Genomic DNA, 21,638 nt, shown 5'->3' on the forward strand with positions numbered 1-21,638 from the left:
CTCCAGGGAGATCATAGGGCCCCTTCCAGTGCCTGAAGGGGCTCCGAAATAAAGGAAGAAAGAATTCTGTGCTGATGTTCTCTTTTTGTTGTTGTTGTTGTTGTTGTTGTTGTTGTTGTTGTGTCCCCGTGAACTGGAACAAGGGTGTTTGTTCCAGAAAAGCCCTGCCCTACTTCTGCATGGCCCCTTCTCCAGTCACATCTTATTCATTTCCCTGGCATTTGGCACCAAGAATCCTTGTCCATTATTCCCAACAATCCCTGTTTGGCTCCATGGCTGTCCGTGTTTGAGCCATGGGCATTATCCCAGATAATGCCCCATGCCTGGGAGTGTTCCAGGCCAAGCTGACAGGGCTTGGTGCACCCTGGGATACTGGAAGGTGTCCCTGCCCATGGCAAGAGGTGAGGCTGGACCATCTTTAAGGTCCTTTACGACCCAAAACATTCTGGGATTCTGGAATTCTCTGATATGGTGCTTAAGAAACTACTTTGTGGGACTGAAGGGAACTGATGCAGCCACCCCTGGGCATAAGTACAGCCCTGTTCCCAACATTCCACGTGCTCGTGACATGGATTAGCATAAATCTGTGTGAGTCTGGGCTCTGCTGACTTATCCCAGCTAAAATCCTGGCTTCTGGCACACAGGAGGGGCTGTTCTGTCTGGAGTGGAGGGAGGTTGTGCCATCCCCTCTCCCTCCTGGATGGGAGTTAAGCTTGGGAAAGGCCTTTCAGATCATCAAGTCCAACCGTCAGCCATCACCACCACCATGCTCACCACTAAACCACATCCTCAAGTGCCACATCCACAGGTTTTTTTGAGCAATTCCAGGGATGATGATTCCACCACTTCCCTGGCAGCCTCTTTACAACCCTTTCTGTTGTCATAGGATTTGTGCCCCATCCAACCTGTCCTTGGACACTTCCAGGGATGAGACAGCCATGGAATCTCTTGACTAGATGTGCCAGGGCCTCCTCACCCTCACAGGGAAGGATTTCTCCCCAATATCCCATCAAACCCTCCTCTAAAACCTGAATGGAGTAGCTCAATGGGAACTGAAAGGGCAAATTATTTATTTTCATGATGTGAATTTCACAATAATAAAGAAGGGAGAAGCTGTGGATGAATCGAAAACATACTTGAAACTGGGCTTTGGGGTTCTTTGGTTTAAGCTGGGACAGAAGCACTTCTGAGAAAGGAGAAGCAGGGTGGGAAAAGCCAATGTCCAACCTTTGTTTCTGCAAAGTGATTTGCAGAGCAGGAGAAATTGTTCTGGGAAGAACCAGCAGAGCCAAGGGACAGGATGTGCCCGGTAAGAGCTGCAGCGTGTCCCAGTGCCCAGAGCAGGCACAGCAAGAAAAAGGCATTTTAGTGGCATCACAAAATGTTCAGTTTTTCCCTGCAAATTGTTTGGGAGCTGCATCCTGTGCCTGGGGTTTAGCACTGAGCACAAACGGGCCAGCTGCCCTCAGCTAAGGACGTGTTGCCAAAGGAGTTTGGCATTTGAGAGAACAGGAGCCCCTGCAAATTGAAATAAAAATAGGCCCAAAGAGGAAGCAGAAATAAAAGAATGATTTAGCAAAATGAAAATAAAAACACAGAAATAGCCGGGGGGGGGAAAATCCTCAGCAGACAAAAACTCACCAGTCTGATTGCCAAGTGCCATTTCTGCTAAACAATCCGATTTCCCAAAGGTTCTGTTGGCTCTGAGGTCTCCCAAAAGTCTGGTGAGGAAACTGAGTCGATGCTGTGAAGTGAAACTGCAAAAAAGGGGTCAGACTCAGGCACCTGCATTGCTGGGATCCTGCCAAGGGAGAGCTGAGGATCCCTGCAGAGAGGGATCCTCTGGGAGGAGAAGCTGTGAGGATAAGGATCTCTCCCTCTGGTGCAGGACACAGCAGGAAAACACGGACACCTTGCTGCTGATGGATCGGATAATCTTGGATAGCGACTGGTTCAGCTGGTTCAGGGCCGATCCCTCTGTTCAGGCAGGCAGGCTTTGTCTCCAGGAAAGGTTCTCCCTCCTCCCTTTGACATAAGTTGCCCTTTTCCCTCTCCTGCTGCCCCAGGAGGTGTTCTTAGGGCCAAATGCCACCTGATTCCCAAACCTGGGCAGCGGGAATGGGGGAAGCTGCTTGGGGAGATCTGGTGAGTCAGGGGCCAAAACCCATGAGTGGTTTGTGTGGATACCCCCCAGCAACTGTTGAGTTTGGGTTCTGGGGTATTGGAAATCTGTCACCTGCTCCAAAAAAGGCCACTCCAGTATTCCATATGCTGTGAGGAGCAGGAGGATGGCAGCGAGGTATCTGAGAGCCAGCTGCTTCCAGGCCTTTCCTATCACAAACCTCACCTGAGAGCTTCTCTGATTTCTCCCCTCTGAATTTTTCCTCCTTCTCCATGCACCAGCCTCTTCCTCACATCAGGTTGTGCAACAAGCCCTCTGGAGCTGGAGCAGAACCCAACCTGCTGCAAAGAAATGACCCAAATCAGGGGATTTTGGGGAGCTGCTGAAATCCTCTTTATGGTCCTGCATACTCTTGTTTATTTCTTTAATTCCTCTTTTGCACAAACTGCTTCTCTTCCTCACCCCGCGCTAGTGGGGCAACTGTATCCTAATGCAAAGGCCATTCCCACTCTGCAGCCCACAGAATCCAAAGGCTTTTCCATTGCTTTGTTCCCAAAAATTGCAAAGCCAGCAGGAGCAGCGAGGAATGCAGCCAGATCAAAGTGCACTCGTGTGGCAAATGCTGACCACAAATGACAGGCATGGGACAAATGTCTGTCCCTGGTCTCATCCTGCTCCCTGGGAGATGCTGGATCCACAGGGAATGTGCCCAACATCTGAAGGAAAAGCAGTGCTGCTGGATCGGCATGGAAGATGCTCCAGCTTCTTGCAGCAGTTTTAGTGAGTTTTCCTTCTCCCCTTTCCTCGGGGCCTCCAACTCCATGAGCTCTTCCTTGGCTGCTGATGGCTTCAAGATGTGGGAAGCTGGGAGGAAAATTCAATCCCTGTCACCAAAGCCTGGGAATGTGCAGTGAATAAGCAGCTTTGCAAGTCAAAGAGGTCTGGGAGTGATTTGTCGGAGGTTTTTCTTCCCGGATGGAAAAGGCTTCAAAGTGGATTAGGAATGGTTCTATTCTTTGGGAAGAGTGCAGCGGGCAGTGACTTGTGTCACAGGTTCAGGGAGCAGAGAGATTGGAGCAGAGAAATTCCAGTGCCTTTCAGCCACATCATCAAGATGCTGGTTCCCCAAATCCCAGTCCCTTCCCGTGGAGGGGGGAACACTCATGGCCTTGATACACCTTGGTCCCAAATGTCCCCATGCAGGGCCAGTGTTGGGGCAGGGTCTGAATGTCCAGAAACTCCCTTGTTTCCTTCCCATGCCACAGGAGTTGTGTTCAGTTTGCTTTGGGTAACAGCTCATGTTTGTTTCACCTGGCTCTCCCGCCTTTTCTTGTTTTTGTCCCTGTCCCCTCTTGTCCTGCTGGTGTGGGCCAGGTGGGAAGGAGCAGTGCCTTCAGCTCAGCGTTCCCACGCTGGACAGGCCAGAGGGCAATGGGGGGAGATCCCATAGGGTGAAGTGACTGGTCCTGCACTAGGGTCACAACAACCCCATGGAGCACTGCGGGCTGGGAATGAGTGGCTGGGAAAGGTCTGAGACGTGCAGTGCCTGAGCACAGGCCCAGGTGTGCCCAGGTGTGCCCAGGTGTGCCCAAGGAGGCCAATGGCACTGGTGTGGCCACAAGACAAGGGCAGTGACCATCCTCCTGTGTGACCACTGGTGAAGCCTCACCTCAAATCCTGAGGGCAATTTTGGGCCCTGCATGAAAAGAAAGACTTGGAGGGGCTGGAGTGTATCCAGAGATGGGAATGGAGATGGGGAAGGGTCTGGAGCACCAGGAGCAGCTGAGGGAGCTGGGGGGGCTTAGCCTGGAGACAAGGAGGTTCAGGAGGGACCTTGTCCCTCTCTACAAGTGTCTGAATCACGGAATGCTTTGGCTTAGAAGGACTTTAAAACTCATCCCATTCCCCGCCACGGGCAGGGACACCTTCCACTAGCCCAAGTTGCTGCAAGCCCCATCCAGCTTGGACACTGCCAGGGATGGAGCAGAGGAAGCTGTAGGTGAGAGTCGGGATGGGGCAGAGGAAGCTGTAGCACGGTGAGAGTTGGTCTCTGCTCCGGCGTAACAAGTGACAGGACAAGAGGAGCCTGCCTCAAGCTGTGGCAGGAGGGGTTTAGGTTGGACATTGGGAAAATTCCTTCACAGAAAGGACTGTCCAGACTGTCCAGCCCTGGCACCGCTGCGCAGAGAAATGGCGACTCCCCACCGCGCAGGGGTGTAAGAGCCGTGCGGCCCTTGGGGACAGGGCTCAGCGCAGTCCGGGGGGAGCGCTCTCGGCCCGGCCGCGCCGGTGCTGCCCGTTCCCTCCCCCGCCGGGAGGCGGGACGGGGCCGGCCCGGGGCGGAGCGGCGGCGCCGGCGGCCCCCGAGCGCGGCGGAGCGGCGGGGCGAGAGTGTCCCGTTCCCGGGGTCGCTGCCAGTCCTGCCCGGTGCCGGTGGCGGAGCGGTGCCGGTCCCGGTCCCGGTGTCGGAGCGCGGCGGCGGCGCTGGCGGTGCCGGCGGGCGATGGGCGGCGGGCGCTGGGCGCTGCTGTGGGCGCTGCTGGCGGCGCTGCGCCCGCCCCGCGGAGCGGCCGGTGAGTCCGCAGGGGCACGGAGGGAACCGGGGACGGCACCGGGACGGGGGCGGAGAGCGGAGCTCGGCCGGGGAGCGCCTTCCCCTCGGGGGTGCTCCGGGCCGGCTGTGGCGGGGGCAGCACGGGCGGCCGGTGTGTCCCGGGTAGAAGCTGCCCAGGGGTGTCCTGAGGGGATTCTGGCCGATCGCAACCCGGAGCGGGTCTGGCTGCTCTGGTACGCGGGGTTCGGCTGTCCCGGGACACGCAGTCTGGCTGTCCTGCGACACAGGGTCTGGCTGTCCCGGGACACGCGGTTTGTCTGTCCTCGGACCCACGGTCTGTCTGTCCCGGGACACAGGATTTTGTTGTCCTGGAGGACAGGGTTTGGCTCCTCTGGGACGTGATTTGGATGTCCTGGCACACAATCTGGCTGTCCCCAGGACAAAGCTCTGCCTCCGCAGCGTGGTCCTGCCCCAGTACTTCACTGCCTGATGTGCCTCTGCTTGCCGGGGACACCGCGACAGGCAGGGACCACAAATTGTGGCAGATCGGGGTGGGATTTGCCCCATTAGTCATGAGCCAGCTGCGTAGTGATGCTGAGGAAAATCCTCGGGAATCACCACGGTTTGTGGTGCTTTGCAGTGCAGGCAGTTTGGTGGCTTTTCAACTCCATTTGCAGTAAGAAATGAGGAGATAAAGTGATTTTTGGACTTTCAAAAATCCTGTGATTGGGACTGCCTGACCTTTGGGAGCTGCTGCGGGACCTCAGGGCTGCTGGGGGGTCTCGGAGTCGCTGTGCTGATGGAATTTAGCAGGGAAGAAGGGAATGTGAGTGTTTGCTTTGGGTAGGGAGGAGTTAAAGTCCTGATTGTCACAGCAGGAGCCTGCAGTGAGGGAAACTCTCTGTGGAAGTAACCAGGAATCCTGGGCTGGTTTGTACAAAAGGTTTTGAATAAGGAAGATTTCTTTAGATTCAGGTGTGGCCTCGGGGAAAATTAATTTCTTACAATCACAGAATTGTTTGGCTTGGAAAAGATCATTGAGTCCAACGTTAACCTGACACTTCCAGGTCTACCACAGCTCCCTGGGGATGGGAGGTTGGATTCCCCACAGGCAGGGGCTCCTCATTCATTCCTCCTGCTCAATGAGCAGAAGCTCTTGTCAGTAATTCTCTTGTCAGTGAATTACTCCCAGCAGCGGGAATTCCAGGGCTGGGGATGCAGCCAGTGTTTTGGCAGACCTGGATGCATCATGACTGCAGTAAAGACCTTGTTTCAGTCATGATTCCACCCGATTTTCCTGCTAAAATTCCTCTCCCTCCAGGGAGAAAGGCACAGGGGACCTGTGCAGCAAGCTCTGCCTGTGCTGGCCCTGGAGTTTTGCTGCAGTTCCAGGTGTTCCAGGAGAGCAGCAGTGCCCTTGCGAGTGGTTTAATTTCCACGCCAGGTTTTGCCTCAGGCCTGGCTGTGGTTGGGACGGGAGCTGCTCCTGCGCCCACACAGGCACGCCAGGCTTGCAACTCCCTGGCTTTAGCCCGGGGTTTTAGAGCCAGCCTAGCTGCTCTGGGCTCAAGCAAGAGCTCTCCTGCCACACAGGGCGAGTCCCTTCCAAGCTGCTGGAAGGACATCCCCATCCCAAACTTGTGGGGAACCCAAAGGCGGTGCTGGAGATGAGGAATTCCTGTACTCTCGTGAGTCAGAGAGGAAAGTATTTCATTCCCCGGCCAGCAAACACCTCTTCCCACTTAATTAGCGTGAAAACAAGGCTGAGATCCTCCTTGCTCTTTGCCTTTAAGCTTGGAGCAGCCCGGGGAAGCAGAAAGCATCCCAGGACACAGCACAAATCCATGTCCTCCCCAGCCAGGGGTCTGTGCCGGGGGAGCTGCTCTGGCCAGAGCCAGAACCCTTCAAATGGAGCATGGAAATAGCACTTGGAGCCTGGATTGTGCCAGGCAGGGAGCGGCTCCAGCCTGGGTGACCTCCGGGGGGAGCAGGGGAGGGAAGGGAATTTGGGGTCGCTGCTTGTTTGCGTTTGGCAGATCCTTTGGGAGCTCTGGAGACGTGGCTGCACATCCATGGCTGTCCCTGCAGCTTTGCAGCAATCACATGGGCTCTGTTTGTGCTGCTTTGGGAGGCTCGGGGAGGCAGGTTGGAAAAGCTGCAGCTCTTTTTGTGTTTTGTTTTTTGTTTTAATCTGAAAGGGAAACCCATTGTGCTGCGGGAGAGGCAGGGAGAGCCTCCCCCTTCCCTCTGGGCTGAAAAACCCCGCTTGGCATTCTGTCCTCCAGCAGCATTTCTTGAGGGTTAAAAATAGGAAGAGATTTAGCAAAGGGATATATCCAACCTCAAAATTGGGCCGTGTTTCTTGGCTCTGGGAAAAGCACACCAGGCTCGTGCCCCATTACTCACAACAGTGATGACGTAGCTGTAAAAACTTGTTGTTTGATGTTTGAGGGCTAAAACCTGCCCAAAAACAAACTCAGCTGAGCTCAGGTTCAATAAGAACTGTGCTTTCTTTATCTTTTAAACTGTGAGTGGTTGTTTGGCTTTTCTTTCTTGGAAAAGGGAATTAATTTAGTTGAAATTCCTGTCTGGCACAATGCCTTTGCTCGCTGAAAGGGAGATTTACCACTTGGGCTCGGGATTGCTGATGGCTGGGAAAGCCTCAGCAAGCTCAGAAATGGTCCAGGAAAACCAGCCTCCACGTGCTGGATCCCCTAGATGTGATCTCAAAAATACACACATTTTTGGAAGAGAATTGCTTGAAGTGGAGCTGCTCTTCATCTCAGCCGTGGCTGGGTGGGAAGTGCTGGGATGGAGGGGAAAATGCCATTTGGTGACTTGGAGGTGGGGGTACGAAATCCTCGAAAAGAGCTTTCCCTTGGGAAAAAAATGTGGGAGAAGATGCTGGGAGAGCAGCACTGAACAGCAGCTGGCTCCTATTCACTGTCCAAAGGCATTTCTTCATCTGTCTGCAGCTCTTTTCCTGGGAAAGGCAGTGAGTGGAGGCACTTAGAGAAAGTTGACTCAGAGCATGTCCCGCTCTCCCTGTCCTGGGAAGGGACAGGCTCCTGGCAGAGCCTAAAATCAGCAAAATTCCAGCCGGGAGCTCTTCCTCTGCCCCAGCTGAAAATGCTTCAGATGAGGCCCCGCAAGGGGTTTGCTGGAGTAAAGTCCCGTAAAGTCCCAAATTCCTGCCGCCCAGGCATCCTTTTATGTTCCAGTCCCGGGGGTGTAATGCAGCAGGAATAGCTCCTGCCTCTCCCCAAAGAAACGTGGCTGAGTGTTTTCTTTAGCTTGGGCTGCTGCTGTTTGTTTTAAAAAGGACTTTTTTAGAGCTGCTACCTGTACAGAATCCTGGGACATTTTGGGAAATGGAAACGAGCTGCCTTTAGTTACTCTTGGAAGCAGTGGGGTTGCTTTGCTGCGAGGTCTCCCAGACTTGCTGGTGGTGGTGACAAGCCTCAGGTGTTGCCTTGCAGAGGATGCTGATGGGGAAGGAGGTGTGAGGCCGTTCCTGTTGGCACATTCCCGGCGTTCCCAGCGGAGCCTGCTCTGGAGCACCGGGGAGGAGCCCCCAGGCAGCTCTGCTGGACAGATCAGCTTCAACCCCACGGTGCCACGCGTGGTCATCAACGAGCACAAGGACGTCACCTTCAACTGCTCCATCCGAGTGCCTCAGGAGCTGCTGCGGCCCGATGCCCCGGGAATTTCCCTCTGGAAGGACGGGAGGGAGCTGCACGTGCTGGATCGCATCGCCAGCAGCCACTTTGAGATCCTCGTTGAGGAGGAGGTGGCCATGACCTCCACCTTCAGGTGAGTGCCGCTGGGGCAGGTGGGGATGAGGGCTGGCTGCCAGGGAAGGTGGGAAGCCGCAATCCCTGAGGTGGTGTCCCTTGTGTCCGGCAGCATCCTCGGCGCCCAGCGCTCGGATAACGGCTCCTACGTCTGCAAACTCAACATCTCCGGCGTGGAGGTGGTGTCTGACCCCATCCTGGTGCTGCTGGAAGGTGAGCTGGAGAAGCTCTGGAGTTGTGTCCTGGCTCAGTGACCAGGAGTCAGAAATGGGGAATCCTTTGCTTCCCTGTGTCCGTGCAGGTCTCCCGCACTTCATCCATCAGCCCGAGCAGCTGAATGTCACCAGGAACAGCCCCTTCAACCTGACGTGCCACGCTGTGGGGCCTCCAGAGCCTGTGGAGATCTACTGGTTCCGGAACAACATCCCGGTCTACTACAAACCCCAGATCTCCCCGTCGGTCCTGACTGTGCCAGGTGAGCTGGGAGTGTCCCTGCCATGGAGTGTCCCTGCTGTAGGACACCACAGCTGGGAATGTGTCCCAGAGCTGCTCCCTGCCAGGAGGGGCTGTTCCCGTGCCATGCACAGTCCTGGGGCCCCTCTGGAGCAGGAAGCCTCATCTGACCCCCTCTGGCTGCTGCCAGAAATCCCTTCCTTGATTTCAACTCAACCAACTCTTTCCTGAGCAAGCAGATTTTTCCATCAGCCTCTGACTGTGCCAACAGGAACCTGGCTGCTCTCCTGGGCTGCTGGAATTCTGGTCCCCACTTTCTGGAAGAGTTTGGGATGCCCCCTGTGCTGTGTGTCCATGACAGCTGCTGGGACACAGGGAGAAAAATCCTTGGTGTCCCATAAACCCCCACTCTGGCTTTGCTGCAGAGGCAAAAGATGGGGTATTTCTTGCTTTGCTCACGAGGAGGAGGCTGGTGGTTAATTAAGAGCTGGGCTATAATTGCCTGGTCTTGGCACCCAGCAGCAGGCGGCCTTTAAAGGGCAGTGAAAGCCGGAAGGAGTGACTCATTCCTCTTGGATGTCCTCACATCCGCCTGGCACCCGCCAGCATGGGTCATTGGAGCAGAGCTTCTCCTGGCCCAGGAGCCCTGGCACCCTGCTGGGATGAGCCAGCGCTCCCCACGTCCACCTTGGCACGGGACAGGCATCCCAAACCTGGGGTCACCTCACCCAGCCGGGAGAATCCGCCCTCGGGTATTTCCAGTGCTCCTTCCCTGCCATCAGCTGGGGGATTTGAGCAATCCTTGACCAGCACTAAATCATCTGACCAGGCCGTGGCAGGGGCTCTTCTGCTTTCTGCCTTTCCCCTTTTGGAGGGAGAACAGCCCCTTGCTCAGGAGCTTGTGCAAGGTTTCTGTGGGGACATCCCGTCCCCGCTGTGTCCGGCAGGGATGGCACCCGTGTGCCCCCGGAGTGGGACTGGGACAGCTGGAGCCTGGGGTCACCCCCAGGCACTGGCAGCAAAAGTGTCACACAGGGAAGTGAAAACAGGCTAAAACCCTTAGTGTTTGCTGGTGGGATTGGGATGGTTTTGGGATATCCAGGGAACGGGATTGTGTTTTCCCGGCAGGACTCAACAAGTCGGCGCTGTTCAGCTGCGAGGCCCACAACAGCAAAGGCCTGACTGCATCCAGCCCCGGCCAGGTCAACATCAAAGGTCAGCTCCCATTCCCTGTTAAACCCCTGTGCAATCCCACACATCCCAGCACTCATCCTACGCAAGCTGAGGGAGATCCCTCCAATCCTGCAGTTAAAATCCAGCAGGATCTGGTTGTAACGTGGTCTCCTGGTTTGGTCATCCCAGCACTGGGATGGGGGAGGGAGAGCCAAAATCTAAATTTGAAAGCAAAACTGTCAGCTTCAAAGCAGGATTCGGAAGGGCTGCATTGCTCCTTTCCTTCCTTCATAACCAGGGCGGTGCTCCATAGGAATTTTCCATAGGAAACAGTGGAAATTGCTGACATTCCTGATGGGAGCCGCTCCAGCAACGTAAGGAGGGTGTTCCCCAAAATAAATCATGGTCTTTAAGCTGCCCAGAGTGGTCACAAATATAGAAATGGCCAAAATAGTTCTGAAAGTGACATTTTTGTGCTTCCCTATCCGGTGGTCCGGCGCATCCGCAGAATTCGGATGTGGGGTCACACACTGAGCCCTGGGAGCTCCAGGGAAAAGCCACCGTGCCAGGTTTGTGTTTGGGCTTCCAGCTGACTGACTGCCCTTGGCTTCTCCCTGCAGGAATCCCATCAGCTCCAGTCAGTGTGCAGGTCCTCAACAGGACAGCCCGTGGAATCAGGATATCCTGGGTGCCAGGCTTTGATGCCTTCTCTGCCTTGAACAACTGCAGTGTCCAGGTAAGCATCCAGAATTCCCATATCCCTGCAGCTCCCCCACACGGATGCTCCGAGGCAGGGGAGGTGGTGTTTGGCATGAGCTGCACAGATTTCATGGAATCCTGGAATGGTTTGGGTTGGAAGGACCTTAAAGATCATCCAGTTCCAGCTCCCTTCCGACACCTTCCACTATCCCAGGTTGCTCCAACCTGGCCTTGGGCACTTCCAGGGATGGGGCAGCCACAGCCTCTTTGGGCAGCTTTGCCATAGCCTCACAGGGAACATTTTCTTCCCAATATCCCATCTATCCCAGCCCTCTGGCAGTGGGAAGTCATTCTCCCTTGTCCTGTCACTCCATGCCCTCTCTGGCTCTCCTGGAACCCCTTTCCATTGGGCAACACAGTCAGGTTGCCATGTGTTTTATGCACCTGGTCAAACCCTTCCCAACCAAGCAGCATTCCCAAAGTCAGAATTTGGAGGGGCAGGTTTCCCTTAGCTGGGAAGGAGCTCAGGGATTGCCTGTGTTCCTGGAGAACTCAGGGAACATCACATCCATGGGTAGAGCCTGCAGGCATTTCTCACCTGCTGCACGTGGCTGGCTTTGCTGTCTCATGGATATGATTTTTGTCCTGGAAAAATCTCCACTCCAGCTGGGATAACACGTGGAGAGAGGAGACCTTTGAAGCCAGGTAAAAGTGAAAGGAATTTCAGGGAAGAAAGGTACCAGGGCTAATATGAGCACCATGTCCTGCTGCTGCCTTCCAGCCGGAGCTTGGGAAGCGGGGTGGAGAGCCAAGGAATTTCCTATGACTTAACATTCATGGTGTGTCTGTAGGAAACAGCCTTTGAAAGTGGAAAACAGGAGAGGGTTTCTGGCAAAAACACAGCAGTGACTCAGCCCTTTTGCTGCTGTCCCCTTGGATAATCCCTGGGCCCACCGAGCCAGTGACTCATTCCCGAGGGCTGCAGCTGGCCCACCTGCCAGTTCCAACTGCTGCAGCCTGCAAACATCCTGATTTCCTCCCAGATTCCATGGGTTTGGTGGGTTATTCTCAGAAGACAATTGAGGATTGGGCTGGATGCTCAGGAGTTTGGTCCTGGAAGTACTGTGTGTGTTCCTGTGGTCGCTGCTCGCCTCCCTCAGAGCATCTTGTGACAGCTTGGGGATGGAGGTGGCATTCCCTGACTTTTTCAGGAGACAGGCAACCCCTCAGCTCCTTCCCATTATTTGTAAGGAATGGGAAGCTGAGGGAAACCTGCCCCTCCAAACCCTGACTTTGGGAATGCTGCTTGGCTGGGAAGTGTGTGACCAGGACAGCAGCAAGCCCAGGCTTGCAGAGTCTTCCAGAGAACTACTTGGAGCATTTCTGAGAATTTCTCCATGAAAACCTGAGGATGAAGGCTGTTCCTTCATATTTTGGCTGTAAAACAGATGCTGAGACAATCTTGGGATACCATGGGGTGCTCTTTTGATTGAGCACAAGGATAGGTGTCCTGCCATTCCAAAATCATGGATGGAGGTTTTTCAGAGAAGTGCACGGCCCTGGGCACATGGATTGGGTTCTCCTTGTTCTTGTTCTTGCACTTCCCTCTTTCCCCTCTTTGTCCCAATCCAGGAAGTGCTTCCCACAAAATGAGATGCTTCCTAGAAAGCTGCAGTGGCTCTGTGGGCAGCTCCATGGGGACTCCACATCCATAAATTTGTCTTTCTGTGAAAAGCAGGACTTGTTTTTGGGACGTTGAATTCATCCATGCTGCTAAATGTGACAAAGAGTGGGATTAATCCCGTTACATCCCATGGAGATAAATCCTGTTTTCCAATGATGTGCTGCACAAAAAAGGAGCTTTATTTTGTTTATTTGGGATGTGCTGCCTGGTTATTTTATTCAGGGCTCCTTTTGCTCCATGCCACAAGAAACAGCAAATCATCCCTCCCTCCTTCCCAACATCCCTGGAATGTTCCCAGCTCCACACGTGCTGGAGCCCTCTCCCTGTGCCCTGTGAATGTCCTGCCACGAGCTTTCCCTGCAGGAGCTTTTCCCTGCAGGAGAGTTCAAATGGGAGGCAGGGCTCTGGATCCTGTTTTCCAACATCTCTCCCTGCAGGTTGTTGCTGACTAATCCCTGTTTGTGGGCTGATTTTCCAATTAAAGGTCAAGGAAGTCGTTCCAAGAGGCAACGTCTCCCTTCAGGCCTTCCACACCTCGGTGCCTCCCCACGTGTACCACATCCAGCAGCTGGAGCCCATGGAGGAGTACAGCATCCGTGTTTCCTGCGGGAATGAGGTGGGCTGGTCGGCATTCAGCCCCTGGATAACGGCCAGCACCACGGAGGGAGGTAGGAAATGGGGAGTGAGGGCTCAGAAGGGTTTCCCTGCCTCAATCCCTCTGGAGGAGAGGCACCTCCGGAGTCCTGGTTGCTCCCAGGGTGGGAAAGGAAACTTCCCCCTTTTTCATGGGCTTTCTGGTTGAGCTCCAGCTTGTTTTCCATCAGATTCCCACATCTCTGCACCTATTCCTCCAGCTTCCCTCAGCTCCTTTCCCATTGATTCCCACATCTCTGCACCATTTCTCCCAGCTTCCCTCAGCTCCTTTCACATTGATTCCCACATTTCTGCACCCATTCCTCCAGCTTCCCTGAGCTCCTTTCCCATTGATTCCCACATTTCTGCACCCATTCTCCCAGTTCTTCCAGCTCCTTTCCCATTGATTCCCACATCTCTGCACCCCTTATCCCAGCTTCCCTCACTCCTTTCCCATTGATTCCCACATTTCTGCACCCATTCTCCCAGCTTCCCTGAGCTCCTTTCCCACATCTCCTTTTCCCATTGATTCCCACATTTCTGCGCCCCTTCTTCCAGCTTCCTTCAGCTCCTTTCCCATTGATTCCCACATCTCTGCACCCATTCTCCCAGCTTCCCTCAGCTCCTTTCCCACATCTCCGCACCCATTCCTCCAGCTTCCTTCAGCTCCTTTCCCATTGATTCCCACATCTCTACACCCATTCCCCCAGCTTCCCTTACCTCCTTTTCCCATTGATTCCCACATCTCTGCACCCCTTATCCCAGCTTCCCTCAGCTCCTTTCCCATTGATTCCCACAGCTCCAACCACACCGCCATTGAACATCACGGTGTCCTTCAATGAATCCAGCTCCTCGCTGGAGATCCACTGGGTGAAGCCACCCCTGGAGAGGATCCATGGGGAGCTCCAGGGCTACCACATCTGGTACAGGTGGCACAACTCCGAGGGCATGGTGAGTCACCAGGAAGTGGGGAAGAATGGCTAAAATCCTGGAAAAATTCCCAGCAGGGATGTCCAGATGGGTTTTGGAGCTCATTTCTTTGCTGTCTTGGGCTTTCATGTGGGCTTCAATCCACCCCTTGCCTTGCATTCCCTGGATTTTGAGCTGTTCCTTACTCAGATGGGGTTTTTCCCTTCCTTAACCCACAGCACAGAATTTCAGAGCTCGAGGAACTCTTTGGCCCAAAGGCCTCTCTGTGAGTGCATGAAATCACCTGGCACGCCCTGCTTGCCTTTTCTAGGATTTGGGAAGCAGCTGCAGGAATTTGCTAGGGCAAGGTTGGCCCGGGCTCTGGGCAAAAGATCCCATGCAGAGCCTGTGGATAAGAGCAGGAATGGATCCAGCTGTGGTTTGGGTTCCTCTGTGCCAGGCTGGCAGAGTGACCCCAGCTGGAAACAGTGACTCATGCCCTTTTTTTGTCAGATGCTGCACTTTCTGTTCTCCTTTTGCTCCCCCGTATAGATCCAGCCTGAATGAAGCCAGGGAAACAAAATCATGGTCTTGTGACTCGGAAAAAAAGTGCTGACAGGATCTGTCTCTCTCCAGCAAAAGGCCAAGCCCAGGCCTTGCCCTTTAAGCCCTGAGAGATTTATTGTTGCTGTTGTTGTTTGTTAATTTTTGTCCATTTTTCCAGCTTATGGAGTGAAATTTTTTTCCAGTTCTCATTTTTTCCACGAGTCTGAGACACGAGACTTGAGTTCTGACTCCTCAAAAAGCTCCTTCTAAGGTTGGACCCGATAATCTCAGAGGTCTTTTCCAACCTAAATGATTCTGTGTGAATGATTCCATGAACTAAAGTCCCTGAGTTGTGGCCCTGCACGGGCTAAATCTGGACTGCCCCAAAATAACCACCAGTTTTTGCAGGATAAAGTCAGGAAGAAGCTGGATTTTGGTGTCACAGGGCCACCTGCAGGCCTCTCAACAACCAGAAAATTCCCAAAAGTTGGTTTGTTTTCCTCCTTAACCAGCAGTCCTTGCTGAAGCCAAGGCTGCCTGAGTTGGGACGGGAAGAAATTCCTCAACTACCACAAAACTCATAAAATCCCATTAAATTTGGCAGGTCAGCCCAGCTTTGTGCTCACAGTCTGGGCTTGTCCTCAGATGATACAGCAGAGCCCTTTAGGAGAGGGAAAGATCCCAGTTTCAGGCTGGTGGTAGGGAAAGGATCCCATGTGGATACAAGGGAAGGTAGGAATGTGGGAGCAGAGGTGACAACAGGTCCCAGCTCCTGTCACTGCCAGTAGGTGCCCACGCATTCCCAGGGCATGGGTGTTTCACGTCTGTTTCCGTGGCTTTTTTGGGACAGGGAACAGAAACTGGTTCCCTCTGAGAAGCTCTGAATCCCTCTCCTCATCTCTCTCCTCACCCACTGATCCCCCTTAGCTCCATTCCCTTTCCTTATCCACCGATCCCCCTCAGCTCCTGCTTTTTTTCTGTGGGATGTTCAGGAAGGAGCCAGGCACTGCTGGGCACAGCAGCCTGCCAGATGTTTTGGCTGCAGCTGGGCAGCTGTTTTGCAGCTGGAAATCGGCAGGGAGCAGCAGCAGCACTTTCTCAGCTGGGAATGACCAGGAAAGGATGGAATTTACAGGGAAAGGCTCCTGTGTTTTTACTAAGCCATGCTGCCTCCTGCCATGGTACCAGCCAAGGAAATACATAAAAATATACATTAAAAAAATACATAAAAATATACATAAAATATGTGGGACTGTAATTAGCTGGACACAAAAGCCACAGAAGGAGTGGGTTTTGAGCTTAGGATCTACTTCCAGAGCACTTGGACAATCCTACCCGGAGCACATGGATCCTGTGGGTGCTCACAGGGGTCCAGTGGCCAAACTGGCCACAACAAAGGCTGAGGGTCACAATCCATGTCAGCAGAGCCTTTCCCTTCCTTGCCAGCTCCTTCCCTGCCTCTTTTCTGGCTCTGGCTGCTGCTGTTGTGAGGCAGAGAGGGCCAGGAATGCTCGGATTGAACGGGAAGCGCCGCTCAGCCCCGCTCCCGATCCCATCCGGCCCTCGCACACAGGGCCATTCTTCTCTCTCAATAGCCGGGCACTGCGCTTCCTCTGAGCTGGGAAAGCAGAGCAGCTCCAAAGGTTGCCAAGGGGACAGTGCTCAGCAAATCCCCAGGTTTCCCTGCCTTCCCCAGCCCAGGATTTTCTTCTCTTTCCTCTCTCCAGCAGATCGTGTCCGACGAGGTCCGGCTGAACGGCAGCGTGGCCGTGCTGCCCGTGGTGGCCACCAACGCCACCTGCTCCGTTCGTGTGGCTGCTGTCACCAAGGGGGGAGTGGGACCTCTCAGCACTCCCGTGGAGATCTTCATCCCTGCCAGTGGTAAGGAGGTGCAGGGCTGGATACTGGGAATGGCCCAGGGTGTGCTTTCCATGAGGCCGTTCGGCATCACTCCTTCGGATGCTTTCCCTGTCAGCCAAGGATCCTGATTGGGGAGCAGGACAGCCTCACCCCTCATTCCCTTTTTTCCTCATTCCCGTGTAACCCTTTGGGCTCTGCTGAAAACCCCTGGGAATTCCTGCCCCAAGCCCCAGGTGCTGCAGGCTGACTCTTTCACCGGCTCCATTAACAGGATATTTTCTTAGGATTAATAACCTCAGCCCCCTCTTCGACTCCAGCCTCCGGGAACGCCGACTCCTTTGTTGTGGCCCTGGGATTTATCTGCGGGACGATTGCTGTTGGAATCATCCTCTGCTTGTCCGTGGTCATCCACAAACGATGTGTGGAGACAAAATATGGGTAAGGGGATGGAAAACAGGGTGGCTCCCAAGGGGTGGGGGGCCAGTAGCCCGTGCTGGATTTGGGGACAAGGATTCTGTCTCCAGGACTGATGTTGTTACCACAAATGACATTTTTTAAGCGGGTTTTTCCTTCCCCTCCCTTCCTTAGCTCAGCAGTTCACCTTTTGCTCACTATTCCTATTTTTAAAGGGAAGTGAACTTGTGCAACTTGCTGGGGGAGGTGTTTTGGCAAGGAAATGAGAGAGCAGAGGGTGTCACTGGTCACCAGAGGGTGACCGGGACCGAAGGGAGGGGCTGGAGCTGTATCAGGAGAGGTTTGGCTGATTTTAGGAAAAGATCGTTCCCCCAGAGGGCACTGCCCAGGCTCCCCAGGGAATGGTCACATCTCCAAGGCTGTCAGGGCTCCAGGATCATTTAGATAATGCTCCCAGGGATGCACTGGGTGGGATTGCTGGGGTGTCTGTGCAGGGCCGGGAGCTGGACTGGATAATCCTTGTGGGTTCCTTTCAACTCCATGATTCCATCATATCCCATGTCCGGAAGAAACCCTCCTGCCTCATCCCACGCCCGGGTTCAATGGCCCAGCATTGTTTAAAAACACAGACAAAGGGCTGTTATCTCCTGCAATAACCCAACACTCCTCACTCATCCTTGTGACTTCCCAAGTGCTGTTTTACTGCCCTGTGCTCCCAGTTTGGGCACTGGTACCGAGTAAGGATCCCTTTCCTAACTGGTTGTTGTCACTCTTTCCCTGCTTTCCCAGTTCTGGAGCATCCTGCCCTGGTTTGGTTTCCCAAAGCTGGACTCTGCAGGACTCCAGCAGCATTCCTGCTCCTTGAGTAGGAAATGAGTATCCTATTTCCTCCCCAAAACCTCCGTGACTCACTCCTTGATGGTCCAGTGGTATTTGTGGAGCTGTTGTTTTGCTCAGACGTTGCAGCCGATGGTGCTGATCCAGGAAAAAGGAAATGGAACATGCATTTCCCCTTTTCCTGTGCATCCCCTGGGCTCCTTCCCCTGCCCTGCTGATTCCTTCATCCAGCTGAAGCAGCCACAGCAGATGTGTTTGTGTTCCCTTAGGAATGCTTTCAGCAGGAGCGACTCGGAGCGGATAGTGAGCTACACAGCCAAGAAGTCTTACTGCAGGAGGGCTGTGGAACTGACCCGTAAGGACACGTTTTTATTCCCTCTGGAAGGAGCTGGAGGGGGAAATGGCAGCAGGTGGGAGGTGCCTGAGCTCCTCTTGTCCCCCTCTCTTGCAGTGGGAAGCCTGGGTGTCAGCAGGGAGCTGCAGCAGAAGCTGCAGGATGTTGTCGTGGACAGAAACGCCCTGAGCCTGGGAAAGGTCCTGGGAGAGGGTGAGTAAAACTCATCTCATTCCAACCTCCTGCCATGGGCAGGGAACCTTCCATGAGCCCAGCTTGTCCTCCTTCTGTCACTGATGAGGAACGAGCCTTTTGGGTAAAACTCATCTCATTCCAACCTCCTGCCACGGGCAGGGAACCTTCCATGAGCCCAGCTTGTCCTCCTCCTGTCACTGATGAGGAACGAGCCTTTTGGCTCCATCTTGGAGCATTCCAAATCTTAGGAATCTGGTGATGCCCTGAAAGGTGGTGCTTTGGATAAAGGGATTCCTTCTTTCCCGTGGTGCAGGGGAGTTTGGATCCGTGATGGAGGGACGGCTCAGCCAGCCCGAAGGGCCCCCACAGAAGGTGGCTGTGAAGACCATGAAGTGTAAGTTGTCTCTTTGCCCCACTGGATCTCTCTCAGGAACGGCATCCTGGCACCATTTTGGGGTACTAAAGCTCTTTCTTTCTCTCTGCTTCCCAGTGGATAACTTTTCCCAAAGGGAGATTGAAGAGTTCCTCAGCGAGGCAGCGTGCATGAAGGACTTTGACCATCCCAATGTCATCAAGCTCCTTGGTATGGGCTGCCCCTTCCCACCCTCCAGCTGGGATTTGGGTGGATCCTTTTCCCAGGGCACTGTGTGAGTTGTCCATGTTTCCCAGGGGTGTGCATCGAGCTGAGCTCCCTGCAGGTGCCCAAGCCCATGGTGATCCTGCCATTCATGAAGTACGGAGACCTGCACAGCTTCCTGCTCCGCTCCCGGCTGGAAATGGCCCCCCAGGTAGGGAGCACCAGGAGCAGAGGAATGGGGTGGGATCAAGGTGGGAAGGGAATCCCCCTCTGCAGCTCCTGCAGGCTCGTGTGTCAATGAATGGCAGGGTCTGAGGGATGAGAGCTCGTCTGCTGCCATGGGCTCATCCATTGGGATGGCAGCCCTGGATAGGGAAGCCTTTTGGATCAGCACTGTGTAACCCCCACCTTCCCTCCCCAGTTTGTGCCCCTGCAGACCCTGGTGAAGTTCATGGTGGACATCGCCCTGGGCATGGAATACCTGAGCAGTCGGAACTTCCTGCACAGGGACTTGGCAGCTCGAAACTGCATGTGAGTGTTTTCCTCTGCCCCATCCCGCGGGATGAACACTGCGGATTTACAGCACAACTCTGCTCCTTTCCATAAAAGTTCCCTTGGTTCTGAGACCCAGAGCTCAGCCTGGGGTCCGTGTGCTCATCCCTGGGGCTGTGCTGATCCCTGTTTTCCCCCAGGCTGCGGGATGACATGACGGTGTGCGTGGCAGACTTCGGGCTCTCCAAGAAGATCTACAGTGGCGATTACTACCGGCAGGGCCGCATCGCCAAGATGCCCGTCAAGTGGATCGCCCTCGAGTCCCTGGCTGACCGTGTCTACACCACCAAGAGTGATGTGGTAGGTCCCTGTGCCTGGAGGGATGGTCCCCTGGGCTGAGCCACGCCGTGCCCCTGTTGGTGTCATTCCCTGGAAGTGCAGGGGGCTGCCAGAGCCAGCGCAGTCGGTTCCTTGAGTAGGCCCCTCGTTTCCATCCTGGTCATTGCAGTTTTGGGAGCACCACAGCTCTGCCCGTTGTCTCTTGGATGCCAGGCAGTGACCTTTCCCCATGAAAAGCTTCATTCCATTCATTCCTCCTGGAAGTGTCCCTTCAGCCCTTTTCCCTTTGTGCCGGCAGTGGGCATTTGGCGTCACCATGTGGGAGATTGCCACGCGCGGGATGACGCCGTACCCAGGGGTGCAGAACCACGAAATCTACGAGTATCTCTACCATGGGCAGCGCCTGAAGAAGCCTGAGGATTGCCTGGATGAGCTGTGAGTCCTGGGATCCCAGCTGGGAAAATGGATTTTCCTAGGAACAAACCCCTTAATGTTTGCACAATGTGTCTAAGGAAAGCTGGATCCTGGAGCAGAGCATGTGCCAGCATCTGCTGAACTCCAGGCAAAAATCCCAACAAATATCCTCAGGGGAAGCAATGGGTTTGTAGGGCTGGCAAGGTCACCAGGAACAGTCAGTGATAGGACTTTTTGGTATTTTATTAATTTTTGGATTTGTTTTGGCCAAAAAGCTCCTGGCTGGTGATGCTCCTCTTTGTTCCACAAAACTCCCTCTAGTTCCCTTCCTTGCCTCAAATCTATAAATCTGTGTCCCCCTGGAAAGGGAAAATGCAGAATACAAACCTTTGGATTTCTGAGCAGCTCAGCAAAGGCCTTTCTCCCAGGCTTCTTTCCTGAGTTTTTCTCCAGTGCTGTTAGAGCTGAGAATGTTTAAGCCCTCATGGCTGAGAGCTTCGAATCCCAACTGGGTAGACAGAGTTGTACATTCCTAAAAGGCTCCTCTCCACGGCCTGTTCCTGAAGGAAGCAGTGCAGGAACCTCTACGAATCCAGACTGCTGGAGGGCAGAGAGGCTGGCAGGGCCATGCTGGGAGCTTCCAGGGCTCCCTGACATCCAGCCTGGGAGCAGGCACCTGCCAAGGGAAGGACTGGGCATCCCACACACGGAGCTGGGATGTTCCCAGGGAACAGATCCCAGGGCTGCACTGGAAGAGACTTCTCACAAACAACAGCTTGGGCTGATAAATCCATGCCCTTGGGAAACAGCCTGAGCAGAGGGAGTTGGTTTCACTTTGATTTAATGGGAATTTCAAGGTTTGCCCAGCTTGGAGGGAAACCGGGAATTAACCCCCATACCTCCCCTAATCCAGAGGAGTGCAGGCTGCCCGGAGAAGCTGTGGCTGCTCCATCCCTGGAAGTGTTCAAGGACAGCTTGGAGCTACCTGGGACGGTGGAAGGTGCCCCTGCAGGGACTGGATGAGATTTAAGGTCCCTTCCAAACCAAACCATTCTGGGATCCTCTGTTAACCACACTCCTCTCCCGCTTTCCAGGTATGAAATAATGTCTGAGTGCTGGAGAGCCGACCCTGCCACTCGCCCCACCTTCTCCCAGCTCAAAGTCCAGCTGGAGAAGCTGCTGGAAAACCTGCCCAGCTCCAAGGCGTGCGGGGACATCATCTACATCAACACCGGCCTTCCCGAGCAGAGCCCGGACTCCACGCAGGATTCCGGCTTCCCGCAAGCGGACTCGGATTTGGACGCCGGGGAGGCGTCGGAACCCGGCTCCCCCGGGGCTGAGGCGGCGCTGGTGGCTGTGGACGTGCATCCCAGCAAGCTGTGGGACGGCAGGTACATTGTGGAGGAGCAGCTGGCCGGCCCCGTGGAGGAGCCCTACGTGCCACTGCTGCCCTGCCAGGCGCTGGAGCCGGGGAGCCGATGGAGCCAGGCCAGCACTCTGCCGGCGTCGGAGCAGCCTGGGCAGGACTCGGAAGCGCCGCCGGGAGTGGTGTGAGCGGCACCACGGCCAGGACACAGAGGGAATATTTTAATAAACGCTCGTCTCTTTT

General features: G+C 54.5%; 1 protein-coding gene across 1 annotated transcript; it reads left to right on the top strand.

Moving 5' to 3' along the window:
• The first annotated feature begins 4,625 nt into the window (after nt 1–4,625).
• On the top strand, nt 4,626–21,638 carry MERTK (MER proto-oncogene, tyrosine kinase). Its single transcript, XM_054290303.1, has 19 exons — nt 4,626–4,695; nt 8,156–8,489; nt 8,583–8,683; nt 8,772–8,945; nt 10,052–10,138; nt 10,717–10,832; nt 12,964–13,147; nt 13,912–14,063; nt 16,295–16,448; nt 16,712–16,865; nt 17,948–18,033; nt 18,130–18,225; nt 18,521–18,601; nt 18,698–18,790; nt 18,877–18,995; nt 19,206–19,315; nt 19,477–19,636; nt 19,914–20,050; nt 21,124–21,638. Exons 1-19 carry the CDS (start codon nt 4,626–4,628, stop codon nt 21,581–21,583), a joined length of 2,868 nt encoding a protein of 955 aa, XP_054146278.1. The 3' UTR covers nt 21,584–21,638.

The sequence above is a fragment of the Melozone crissalis genome, unplaced genomic scaffold (assembly GCF_028551555.1).
Source record: "Melozone crissalis strain CALT ecotype California unplaced genomic scaffold, PUWL_Pcris_2 ptg000081l_1, whole genome shotgun sequence".
Taxonomy (NCBI): Eukaryota; Metazoa; Chordata; class Aves; order Passeriformes; family Passerellidae; genus Melozone; species Melozone crissalis.

Excerpts from the sequence above, each read along its gene's own strand:
- MERTK (XM_054290303.1), top strand. The coding sequence starts at position 4,626 with ATGGGCGGCGGGCGCTGGGCGCTGCTGTGGGCGCTGCTGGCGGCGCTG. Across the intron at positions 8,684-8,771 it reads CATCCTGGTGCTGCTGGAAG|GTCTCCCGCACTTCATCCAT; the intron begins GTGAGCTGGAGA and ends GTGTCCGTGCAG. Across the intron at positions 18,791-18,876 it reads CAATGTCATCAAGCTCCTTG|GGGTGTGCATCGAGCTGAGC; the intron begins GTATGGGCTGCC and ends CATGTTTCCCAG.